The sequence below is a fragment of the Mixophyes fleayi genome, chromosome 9 (assembly GCF_038048845.1).
Source record: "Mixophyes fleayi isolate aMixFle1 chromosome 9, aMixFle1.hap1, whole genome shotgun sequence".
Lineage (NCBI taxonomy): Eukaryota > Metazoa > Chordata > Amphibia > Anura > Limnodynastidae > Mixophyes > Mixophyes fleayi.
This window is the reverse complement of record NC_134410.1, coordinates 126,842,892-126,856,307: the sequence shown is the minus strand read 5'-3', so window position 1 is coordinate 126,856,307 and position 13,416 is coordinate 126,842,892. Positions and strand designations below refer to the sequence as shown.

At 41.3% G+C, this 13,416-nt stretch overlaps 1 protein-coding gene across 1 annotated transcript in view; it reads left to right on the top strand.

The window, feature by feature from the left end:
* C5 (complement C5) overlaps positions 1 to 11,582 on the top strand; it is a 51,925-nt gene extending 40,343 nt beyond the window's left edge. Inside the window, exons 32-41 of the mRNA XM_075185669.1 lie at positions 62 to 143; positions 888 to 954; positions 3,505 to 3,604; positions 4,186 to 4,260; positions 4,344 to 4,449; positions 4,690 to 4,776; positions 6,794 to 6,883; positions 8,169 to 8,252; positions 10,286 to 10,424; positions 11,267 to 11,582. Coding sequence (XP_075041770.1) covers positions 62 to 143; positions 888 to 954; positions 3,505 to 3,604; positions 4,186 to 4,260; positions 4,344 to 4,449; positions 4,690 to 4,776; positions 6,794 to 6,883; positions 8,169 to 8,252; positions 10,286 to 10,424; positions 11,267 to 11,399 — 963 coding nt within the window. The 3' untranslated portion in view covers positions 11,400 to 11,582. The remainder of the gene's footprint in view (positions 1 to 61; positions 144 to 887; positions 955 to 3,504; positions 3,605 to 4,185; positions 4,261 to 4,343; positions 4,450 to 4,689; positions 4,777 to 6,793; positions 6,884 to 8,168; positions 8,253 to 10,285; positions 10,425 to 11,266) is intronic.
* The last annotated feature ends 1,834 nt before the right edge of the window (positions 11,583 to 13,416 follow it).

The window sequence follows — 13,416 nt, the reverse complement described above, 5'->3', positions numbered from 1 at the left end:
CAATGACTTTGTTGCTAATCACAGTAAAATCAAATAAACGCGTCGTATTTGTGTCTTGCAGGTGAAGACTGTGTACAACATTATTAGCCCCCCTCAAGAGAACTGCAAATATGATCTGAAGATTCAGAAAAAGGCTAACCCATGTAAAGTATTACACATACATGCATCACGCTGTCCTTGGTAATGGATCTTGCATGTTAGAGTATGTTGTGTGAAATTCCCAGAAAGCGAAACGCGTGTGTTTTTTATCTGGTCATTTCCAGGGCCGGAACACTACAATGCCGGGCCCATAGCACAATTTGGAGAGAGAGGGGGCGCGGGCATGTAGTTACATGGATTGCGGCAGCTACGGGCCTCCCCGCTCATTTTGGGGAGTTTTTTGTTCAAGTAAAGTGTGTTTTGAAATTTTTGGTGTGTAATTTTTTTGTGTCTGTCATCTTTTGATTGAAAAAGAATCTTTTCACCTCAGTAGACCTAATCTTGTTAATTACCCCGTACCACATAACACGGAGGGATTGGGAACAGTATCATTATTTTCCCCATGGGACTGGTAGCCTCTGGGTTAATTATTTTGTTACCCTTCCCTCATATTGCCATCAGCCCTAAACATACTAAAGTAGCTGGGGTGTGATGTGACGCAAACATTTTTGTCCAATGCACCTTCTTAGGATTGTTCCGCCTCTCCGCCTGTCGCCGTGCGCTTTTTATTTGCAGAGGTGTCTTACTAATCCTTACTAATCCAGAGAGGAGGCATGAACCTTGCTGTACTTTGCAAATGTCCGTCTTGTACGATACGTAAACGACCACAAGGTCGTTGTGAGACGTCTTAATTATCTAATCTGTAGCCTAATTGTCTTGTCACGTTTCTCATTATCCACAATGTTTAGTCGACGATGAAAAGTCCATATATGACGATGAGTCCACCGATGTGCTGCGTCTGGAAGCCTGCGCACGGTAAGCTTCAATCGCTGCTCAGTATTCATATATAAGGGAGAAGCCCGCATTTATTGATTTGTCTTGGGTTTTTATGGGACATCGGAGTGGCTTTAGGGGGAAGCAGATGCTGTGATATGGGGTCAGTAGTTCGGTATTGGTTCAGCTTCATATCTGGAGTATAAACTGGCTGCTATTTATGTAGGTTGACGTTAGTTGACTGGATGAGCAGATGATCTCTGTGTCCTGCAGTCCGACACTGCACAGACAGCCAAAGAAACAAATCACATATAAAGTTTCAGAAGATCAATGACAGCTATTTTCCAATTGTTTGCTGTGGGCTACAGTGAATTTGGGATTATTCACCATGTTATTAAGGTGCTGACTCATAGCTCCCGACATCGACACTGGCCCACACCCGGACAAATTGTGCGCACATAGAAAAGGAGACATTGCCCAGCCTTGACGGGGCATGGCCGCACCACACGGATGTGCCATGCCCTCCAATGGCGTACCTGGCGCTTCCAAAATGCTATGTCACCCCCATCCGACCTCCCCTCCCCTAAAAAGACCCTTGATCTGCCATGGTGGTCGCTGAACTGCCTCTCAACTTTCCAGTAGTCAGGACAAAGGTGCCGAAAGGTAGAATAGCCACATTAAATTGGGACTGTCCACCTACATCGGGACATTTGGGAGGCGTGGCTTACTGTCAGCCATTTTGTGACTATCATCCATTCATCAGAGGTGCCTCAGTGATGTCACAAAATGGCTGTTGTGAAGGCGATGGGCCTTTCTGTAAATAATCTTTAAGCCTTAAATGCCCAGGTTATTAAAAATACCTGACATTCTGTGGTGAATAAGTTCAGGTTAAGAGTTAAAACAGGCTTGAGACGTGTTTTGCAAATTTCCAGTGTCCTGGGAATAGACAGGTATTTTCCACTACAGAAGAAGCGCCGACTACGTCAAGTCATGGATAAGGCATTCAACCAAGTGATGGCCCCACTGAAAAAATCTGGAAGCGATTTGTTTCATATTTACACAGCGACTAAATCATCATCTTCAGCAGATTTATGCCATAAGGGATTTTTTTTTGCTATTTTTCTGAGTAAAAAAAAAAAAAAGAAGAAGAAAAATCTCGCTCTGAAAGCTGCTTTGTTCCTTAGCTTTGACCCAGTTTTACCATTTTCCTAATCATTTGACTTGTTGTCTCTGTCTATTATCAGTGATAGTTGATGCCTAGATTATGAGGTAGATTTACTAAAACTTCTAGAATGGAAAAGTGGAGATGTTGCCCATAGCAACCAGTCAGATTCTAGCTATCATTTCCTAGGGGCAGATTCAATGTGGCGCCAGGGGAAGTGATCTGTCTCCGGTCCGCGTTTGTGGCCGCGGACCTCCGCTCTTCCTTTCTTCGAAGGTTTAGCGAATCTACCCCTAAGTCGTGTTGGTATTTTTCACTCAACAGTTACCGAAACGTGAACTTGAATAACCCCAAATATTTCAACTTGTAATCATGGCGTATTTTCCCTCAAAGACTAGTCTGGTACTGACAAATTGAGAATGTCTTCACCTTGCAAACTGCTAATCCGTCCTCGCCTCTAATTTGTAGACTCGATAGCAGACATAACTGACGGACCGTGCAGCTAAAGGGTTAAGAAGGAGCTGGTTAGTGATTCTGTCCCGTCCCCCCCCCACCCCGAACCTGGGGTAGGGTGGCCTCTGCCAATTTGGACGAAAGACTGAATGTGTTTCTGGCAAGAACTGAAAGCGGGGAACTTTCCAAAGGGAAACCGTTATTTCAGTTCTGAATTAATCTCCCCCTTTATGCAAGCTCAGGACATAAAGATCTCCGTGAGATTTAACATCAATAACTAATAGTAATATGACATGCGTTACTGACTTTAAAAAGTGCGCTGTACTCTGTGGGAAGCGAATAGACTGATGTTTGTTTTTGGACGAGAAGCCAATATTTTAATTTATGGTGTAAACCCCCTCCAATGTTCATTGGCATCCAATTATAATTACTAATATTGGAGGGCTTGGCAGACTCTTGTTACAACGATACAGGCTACTTGTCTGACGGCCCTTTTCAAAAGACGTTTGGGGCACAAGACTGACAGTTTTTCACTGTTTGAAAGGTGTAGATTTACTAAACTTGCTAAAAATAAATAGTGGAGGCGTTGCCCATAGCAGCCAATCACATTCTAGCTAACATTTATCTAGTACAATCTTCAAAACGAGAGCTAGAATCTGATTGGTTGCTACGGGCAGCAACTCCACTTTTTCTTTTCTTAGCATTACTAAGTCTACCCCCTGCTGTGTTTTACATTTACGAACCGTTATTTACAGAATACATAACAATGACATCGCTATTGACCAAATATAAGTTATAGTTTACAGCAGTGACATCACTACTCTCCAAATATAAGGGTATATTTTATTATTTACATGTATTCATCTCACTCATACAATATAAATAAATTTTAATAAAATATGTTTCTTCCGTGGTGTTTCTAGACTTTGTATTTTGCACACGTGATCAGGCGTTTGGACAATTTCCTTCCGTTTTAGGTATAAACCCAGCGAAAATGAATTGCCCGACTCTGGCCAAGCCGTCATGGAGATCACGCTGATTACAGGGCTGCAAGCTGATGAAAAGCAATTAAATAAGGTCATCACCTTGTATTTTTATGGAAATAATTGGGTTGGTGGGGGGACCACAGTACATCGTAAGATCGCAGCCAAAAACCTGACTTAGAGACTTATTTTGAAGACGCTCCTAAGCATGAGGTGTTCAGGGATGTAAGAGTATTAATATATAAAAAGGGGGCATTGTATTATCTCAGTGTCTGAGGAATGATCTGCTGCCCCTCCCTCCAGGGATGTAGTCAGGGCCCCTGAAAGGGGCGTGGTCACACCAGGTTGTTGGTTCCTCCCACTACAGAGGCAAATCAGGGCCCCCAGGCTTGCTTGGGCCCTGGTACTTTGTACCTGCTCCCTCCCCTCTCGGGTGCCCTAGGGTGTAACAATAGGGGGTGCAGTCTCTATGGGGGGTCAGCAATGCCAGCCCTCTCAAACAATTGTGCATGCTCAGCAGAGGCCGCCCCCTTTCTTCTGTATTCAGAGCGAAGCTGGGGGCCCGGGAGGTGAAAAACGGCCTCTACCTAACCTGAGTCAAACGCGTCAGGCACATAGACACACCGCGATGTGACAACTTCAATTTCACCATTATTTGTTCTTCTCTATTTGCAGCTCATGAACAGAGTGGATCAATATGTCACGGATTACAGCATAGAAGATGGGAAAGTCATCCTCCATTTTGAATGGGTACGGTTGGGTCTGAGGGAGCCCTATGTCTCAGCCGCTGGCTGTCCCCCCATTTTCACTTGTCCTTGTCTTTTGCGCCGCAGATCTCATCTGACGAGTACATATGCGCTACAGTACTGCTGAGGAAACTGTTCAAAGTCGCCATGACAAGCCCGGGAATTTTTAAAGTCTACGAGCTTCACTCACCAGGTAGGGGGCCGGTGAGATCGTGGTACACTGGGTGGTTATTGGGGAATGGACAGTGTGAGTCTTACTGCCGGTGTTGAACTACAATCCCCACAATGCACCAGCTGGAATGCCCAACGTCCCCCGTTTGTACTAATATAAGCAGAAAGTCGCAGATTGGACATTTCTGCTGTATAAGAAACCTTGAGTTGCTCAGGTCGTTGGTTCCCGGATGTCACAAACCTCACCTCATTCTTTCCTCAGATCAACAGTGCACAATCTTCTACAATCCGTTTGCGGACGAGAACTTGGTACAAGTGTGTACAGGAGACGCATGCAGATGTATAGCAGGTAGGTTATCATGAAGATACATTATATGGTATATAATAGATCATCATCGCCATTTATTTATATAGCGCCACTGATTCCGCAGCGCTGTACAGAGAACTCATTCACATCAGTCCCTGCCCCATTGAAGCTTACAGTCTAAATTCCCTAACATGCACATACAGACAGACAGAGAGAGACAGACTAGGGTCAATTTTGATAGCAGCCAATTAACCTACCAGTATGTTTTTGGAGTGTAGGAGGAAACCGGAGCACCCGGAGGAAACCCATACAAACACGGGGAGAACATACAAACTCCTCACAGATAAGGCCATGGTCGGGAATTGAACTCATGACCCCAGTGCTGTGAGGCAGACATACTAAACACTTTCTTATCCACCCACTAGAGGGCAGGTGCTATTAATGATGGCACCAGCACTAGCTAGTTTGATTGGCTGATTGAGAATTCACCCCTGAAGTTGCATTCTGGATTGATCGTGCCTATATTATAGGATTTTGTGGACTTATTTTTAAAAATTTTTTTTTGCTACTTTCATTCATACCCGCGAATGAATATTATATCTGTATTATATCACGCCTAATAGTGAATGTGTTTTTCGCTATCAAAACGAATGTTAAGAAACTTTTCTAGTGCTTATGACCTGGTTGTGTGTATGTCCGTGTACCTATGTACTCAGATATTTCTCCACATTTGAGGACAACCAAATTAGGCCATTGAAGATCCCGTTTGTACCAATTTCTGAAACTTCTACCAATCGTCACAAACACTATAAACCCCCTGTGAAATATCTCTGCTTCTTCCACTCTCAGTCTAAGGGCCTCATCTCCATCCTATCTATATATTAATAACATAAGTATGACTATAGGATGTAATATATGACCTAGATGCTGAACAGCTCCGCAATCTCATTGAACAGAATTTTGGAATCCTTTCGTTTCAGAAGCAGATCGCCCTTTACTTAGACCAGGGGTCAGGGAACGTTTTTACCTTTTACCCCAAAATATATTTAGATACGCCGACGTTACCCTCTTGATTTGAAAGGAAGTAAATCATATATTATTAATTATTAGAATTCAACATTTTATTGAATCTATTCAAAATTTCTTTGAAAGCTTCAACTTCAAAAACCAGGTTTTAGAGAAATGATGTTGCTTCATTTTTGATACAAGAGCATCAATATTGGGGCATTTTGATGTCAGAGCAATTTGGATACAGTCTTCAGCGTCCAATCGATTTCTCCGTTTTGCTTTTATGTTCGTTAGAGTGGAAAATCCTTGTTCTCAAAGGTAGGTTGTTGCAAAAGGCAGCAACTTTCATGGGCAATTTTGATGCCTTTGCAGCTGTTGACATCCAAAAATATGACAATATCTGCTTTGTTTTCAAATGCACATTATTGCATCGAAGCTCAAGAAGTGTCTCTGCCAACCCTTGAGGCTCTTCTGGCACAACAGCAATTTCACATTTAAAGGGGTCTACAATCCAACTGACAGCATGTGAATCAGCAGCATTACCCCCAGGAATTTCATTTTTACCCCATTTGGGGTAATTTACCCCTGTTCCCTGACCACTGACTTATACAATATATCTGCTTCACTCTATTGTGCACTCTCCCAGCTACTCTATAACTCCTACCTCACCCCCTCGCCCTCCACCGTAGCCTCTCACCCTTTCTATCGTAGCCCGCCACCCCTCCTTTTCCATCACTGCCCCTCCACATGATTATATTTAATTGGCCGTCAGTACAGCTAATTCTCCACTTACATGTAAATGAATACGATGGCTTAGACGTATGAAATTCACAAGGACACAACTACTCGTGGCCTACTTACCGGACTGTGCTCTCATGTGACACGTTGCGTCTATGACCTCAATAAAATGCGTTTTAAAAGAAAGACAGTGAATGTTACATAAGCCATGAATAACGCATCCCTTACACTGTCAGAGACAGGGACGATGTAGATTATATAGCATCCGTTTCTGATGACACAATGAAATGATTTTTCTCTCCCCAACGTACAGGTGAATGCCCCAATGTGAAAAGTAAAGTGGATGAGACGATATCAGCAGACCAGAGGAAGAATGTTGTGTGCAAGGGCGACGTTACATACGGTGAGGAAGCGGCTGATAGGTGACACATACGTGTAGATAACGCAAACATTGACGACATCTGATAGATTATACTGTACACAACCGAAGGAGACTTAACACATGTAATAGTCTCTGCCAGCGCTCTTTAACCCCGTACGCAGCATAGGGGGTATTCAATTGCCCGCGAGATTCTTTTCTTTCACGCCGCGTTAAAACAAAAATCACTGATGGGTTTTCAACTGGTATACCGATCGTTTTTTAGTTAACGCAGCGTGAAAACTTGTGCAATTCAATTGAAAAAGAGGAAACGCTGCCCTCGCGCATTAACCATTGTGTTTGCGAGTTTTTAGGAGAGTGAAGGGGAGCTTTAACGCGGTCATGTAAAACACAAAAAAAAAGTACTGCCATACATTTCCATACATTTTAATGCATTACACAACCATTCTAGTTGATAATATCTACATTAGAGTACTTTCTTTAGCATATTTTTTTATTTAACTACTTTATACTATAGAATCATGTATACAATGTCAAAACACATTAGTACAAACATATTTGTACCAAAAACATACATAAATATATTTAATTATTGATTTTTTTAATGTTTTTTTATGTTTTTTTTTATTTCATTATTTTTTTTTTACAAGAAAATCATCTTTTACATGTTAGGCATCAGTGATAAACATATTTTATCTTTCTTTTTCTCATTATTACATGATTTCAAATCGTTTTCAGAGGTTTTTTATTTTTATCACACCCCAAAGAGGTGCGAGATAAAACAGCATATTGATCTGTTCAACGCGCAGCGTTAAAAAACAATTGAATAGCTTTTAACGAGGCTGCCTCCCGCGCACCCTGTACTTTCAATAGACCTTGTACTGGAGCGCGAGAGGACCATTTGTTAAAAAAACTGGAGTGTTAAAAATGGAACTGAATCGCGGGTAAGGTTAACCCGCTCCAAAATGATAAAAAAGCGTTAAAATGACTTAACGCGGTCTAAAAAAAATTCTCGCGGTCAATTGAATACCCCCTCATAGTGTATGTATAGAGACATGTACTTAGTAATAGTCCCATAAAGGCGCACACAAAACAATAAATGAATGTGGAAAGCAGAAACATTGTGACCTTCTTGTCCCTCTTTTATTTTTAAAATCCGTAATAACCCAGGTACAATGTTTCTTCGGCTATGGTTGGACTTAGTAAATGCTACTATTGACCACCGGGCAGAGTTTTATGTAGCTTTCCTACAATAAACCATTTATTCATGTTTTGAGAATGTAGGAGTTACTTGTTGTTTCCGTTCCAGCTTACAAGGTGCAGATTGTGAAATCTGAGGAAGACGGGGATTTTGTGAAATACACAGCAACAATTTTAGACATATTCCATATAGGTAAGAGCAAAAAAGAGTGAAAAAAACAAGATATAAAGATGAGATATTAGTGAGATGATTTGGATGTAGAATTCAAACGAGAATCATGACTCAATTTAAGCTTCTTATTTTTAAAAGTCTACTTTAAGGGGAATATTGTAGAAATGTGAGTTTCGGCCGAGTCACACAATTAGATCAGTGCAATGTCTTCACTTTCAATGAAAATAGAAAACTCATTCACTTCTCCTTTCTCATAAATAAACGTCATCCCTGCGTCTATTAAACAATATGCAGAGTATAATACATTTCTGTATGTCGGATTCATCTCGGTATCCGACACTACCTCTGTAAAAGCGATCTGAGTGAGATTTCACAGCACATTGTATCATGTACTTATCCAAAAAATTTATCAAAATCTAGCTTGAATCCTGCACTAAATCTGTCGGGAAGGTGATCAGTGGATATACGGGCTGACGCTTGTCTCCCCCATCTTTATGTAACAATGCAGGCCATTTGTGGGGGGAAAATTGTATGTGATCCCCCACTAAACAGTAGCACCCTTTCATTTCACCCTCTCTACCTTTTCAATTTCATTTAAATTATGTCTTGCAAAACAAAATATTATTTTTGCACCTTGGTCCAGTCCACAAGAAACAATCTTATCCATCCAAATCCTCCCAAAACTTGATGTACCCCTGAAGACGCTTCCATTTTCACATGGAAAATTAATGCATGTAACATACAATAAGGGGAATTTGCACAAAAACATGTCAGCAAAGGAGACAATAGTTCTGCAATGTAGAAACACAGAATTTGACGGCAGATAAGAACCGCTTGGCCCATCTAGTCTGCAAATATTTTAATCTATGGTAACCTCCAACCCTATTTGATCTTTAGTTCTTTGAAAGGATATCCTTATGTCTATCCCAAGCATGTTTATATTGCTCTACTGTATTATCCTCTACCACCTCTGATGGGAGGCTATTCCACGTATCCACTACCCTTTCTGTGAAGTAGTTTCCTCTGAACCTACTTCCCCCCAGTGTCAGTACATGTCCTCGTGTTCTAATACTTCTCTTCCCCCAGTGTCAGTACATGTCCTCGTGTTCTAATACTTCTCTTCCCCCCAGTGTCAGTACATGTCCTCGTGTTCTAATACTTCTCTTCCCCCCAGTGTCAGTACATGTCCTCGTGTTCTAATACTTCTCTTCCCCCCAGTGTCAGTACATGTCCTCGTGTTCTAATACTTCTCTTCCCCCCAGTGTCAGTGCATGTCCTCGTGTTCTAATACTTCTCTTCCCCCCAGTGTCAGTACATGTCCTCGTGTTCTAATACTTCTCTTCCCCCCAGTGTCAGTACATGTCCTCGTGTTCTAATACTTCTCTTCCCCCCAGTGTCAGTACATGTCCTTGTGTTCTAATACTTCTCTTCCCCCCAGTGTCAGTACATGTCCTCGTGTTCTAATACTTCTCTTCCTTTGTAGAATGTTTCCATCCTGTACCTTGTTATAACCTTTGATATATATGAAAGTTTCTATCATGTCCCCCGTTCCCTTCTCTGCTCCAAACTATACATAATAAGATCTTTTAGTCTTTCCGGGTAAGTTTTGTGCTGTAGACCATGCACCATGTTAGTTGCCCTTCTTTGTACAGTCTGTAATGTATTTATATCCTTCTGGAGATACGGCCTCCAGAACTGTACACAGTATTCTAGATGAGGCCGTACCGATGACCTATACAGTAACATTATTACTTCTTTCTTTCTGCTACTGATTCCTCTGACTATACAACCAAGCATCTGACTTGTCTTCCTCATTGCTTGGTTACATTACTTACCTGCCTGTAAGTCACCTGAAATAGTGACTCCTAGATCCCTTTCCTCCTCAGTAGTTTCCATTATAGTGCTGTTAATACTGTATTTATCCTTTGGGTTTTTTGAGACCCAAGTTCATGATTTTGCATTTTTGGCATTCAACTTGTCATCTCTCTCTTCGCTGCACCATTATCACCAACTCCATTTGTCTGTGTGATGTTCTGCGCTTGTCTCACACCCAGGCACCGCGTCCCTGAGAGCCAGAAAAAATGTTCGCTTTATTAAGAAGAAGACGTGTACAGACTTTATCATGGAGACGGGAGAGCAATATCTGGTCATGGGCAAGGAAGGGACCCTGATCAGAGATGACCGAGAGATTCAGTAAGTGACACAAGTATTGAGAAATCTGATATAGATCATATAGCAGTATATAGGACATTCAAAATTGTGCAATATCAATTATACAAGTGATGTTAACGTGTTATAAGCTCCTTTAAAACATTTTTTTTTTAAACATCGGGCTCCGACTTCATCAATTCAATCTTTATTAACCTGGGGGAACTATCAGCAACACACCGGAGCTGGTGTGTATTATACGGTGTAATTACCCTCTACTGTACTGTAAATTATAATGGATATGAGTCACTCACTCAACCTAGAACCTTAGTGCTTATATATAGTCACAGAAACCCTCCGTGACCTAGAATGCCCGTAATAATTTATGGCAGGGGGTACATTATCCCACGTATAATATATGTATATTCTAAAGATCGCAGTATTGAAAGATAATTGGCGTAACCGATAATTTGCTGCATAGATATTTGCAAACATTGGGAAGCATTTATCAGTACCGGGGTACCGGTGAAATAGGGCGGGCACAATGTCTACATTTCTAGACAGGTTGAAGAAATTTTTTCACTTTTCGGCTATTAGTTGCCTTACGCAATCCGTACCCCATTTAACAGAAAGAGTTGCGTTAGCTGCCAAAGGAGAGCAAACGTGTAATTATGTTGCGTTGTGTTATCTGAAGCAATTTCTAAACTTGTTTTTTATTGAAATCCTTTATTAAAAGATGTGTTGTAAGTGTTTAACTTGTTTAAGTTTCAGAAAATGTTCTAATTTGGGAAAATGCAGCAAGCGGGATCTATGGTGTTAGAAATACTGACTTTAGACTTACGGTAATGACGGCAGTCGGTATTGATGTCATGAATTCCCCTTTGCAGGTATGAATATGCGCTGGAGTCCAGCTCTTGGGTGGAGTGGTGGCCGAAGGCGACGTCCTGCTCCACGTGTCCAAGGTTTATAGCTCTCCTGACTGATTTCTCCGAGAGCATACTATTGGAAGGATGCAGATAATTACCTCCGTCTTGCTGTGTGTTTGTTTTATTTTATCTCCCCCAATGTATAACACAACGTTTTCCATTACAGTTTCCCGCTGTTCCATTTTCTTTCCTTTTTCAGCATAACGGGGCTCAAAATAATTATGCACCATTTAAAGAAAATGACGCTAAGTAGCAATGAATCATTTTTTTAAATGTTTATATGTTTGTCTTCTCATTCCTTGTATTGCATAACAAACCTTTAAGAACTGTTGTGAAAGAAAGCAAATTAATATTACAAAGACAACCTGTAACGGAAAGATAGGAAATAGGAATGTGATGGCCATGTGTGTGTTGGATGGTGATGTTGTTGAGATGTGTAATAAATGTGGGAAAAGCAATATTAGCAGAGTATCAAGCTTTACCGCTATATCACCCTAGTTTGTATCATAAATGTGTGGAATTAGAAGTTAAATCTCCACACTGGATACAATACATCCATTGGAGAGAGCACAGCAGTGTCATACCCGAGACGTAGACAACTGTGTCCAACGGAGAGAGCACAGTAGTGTCATACCCGAGACATAAACAATTTTGTTCAATTAAGAGAGTACAGCAGTGTCATACCCCAGACGTAGATAACTGTGTCCAACGGAGAGAGCACAGCAGTGTCACACCCCAGACTTAATCAATTGTGTCCAACGGAGAGAGCACAGTAGTGTCATACCCGAGACATAAACAATTTTGTTCAATTAAGAGAGTACAGCAGTGTCATACCCCAGACGTAGATAACTGTGTCCAACGGAGAGAGCACAGCAGTGTCATACCCCAGACTTAATCAATTGTGTCCAACGGAGAGAGCACAGTAGTGTCATACCCGAGACATAAACAATTTTGTTCAATTAGGAGAGTACAGCAGTGTCATATCCCAGACGTAGACAACTGTGTCCAACGGAGAGAGCACAGTAGTGTCATACCCCAGATGTAGACAACTGTGTTCAACGGAGAGAGCACAGTTGTATCATACCCCAGACTTAATCAATTGTGTCCAACAGAGAGAGCACAGCAGTGTCATACCCGAGACGTAGATAACTGTGTCCAACTGAGAGAGCACAGCAGTGTCATACCCCAGACTTAATCAATTGTGTCCAACGGAGAGAGCACAGTAGTGTCATACCAGAGACATAAACAATTGTGTTCAATTAAGAGAGTACAGCAGTGTCATATCCCAGACGTAGACAACTGTGTCCAACGGAGAGAGCACAGCAGTGTCATACCCAAGATGTAAACAGATAACTGTGGCCTTGATGTAAACACATGGCTGAAAAGCACAGAACTAAACAATAAAGATAAAGCAAACTATTCACTAAAAGCCCTATAAACTTTGCCGTGGCTCCAAGCAAAAAATTCAAATGTAATAAACAACTGATGTGAATGCTATGATTTAAACAGAAGGTAAATTGTTAAATAATCAATCAATCAGAACAGTGTATTGCATTTAAAAGCCAATCAAGACTAGTTCAGAAAACCGCACTGCTCCAGCCAAGAAATACACTTTGGAGATGTCCCCTGGGTCTCCGAAATATCCGTTATAAATAACGTCTATGATCCTCTTCAATGTAACTGATATTGCTTTACGTAACATTGGTACGACAGCAGATAAATCCTGCATTAGGAATACAACTCCAAAGACCACGGCCATATATATTTCTTCACTACATTAGTTCACCGTTTGCGTAGAGACAAAACCGTTGATGAAGTCTGGCTTGAAAATTAAAGGATTGTGTTCCCTTGGAATCCCGTAAGAGATTATAGATTCTCTTCTGACATTTTCTTGATGTGTCAAACCAGTGGAAACTTACTCTGACATGAAAATCTACAAAGACCAGTTGTCAAAGTGGAAATTTAGAAGTGGTATGAAAAATTTAATGGGAATGTAATGTGATACAATGAAGGAAGTAAGAGAAGTGGCGGTATGACATACCACCGTATACCCCCCACTTCCACCACTGTGTGTGTATGTGTGTGTGTGTATTTGTGTGTGTGTGTGTATA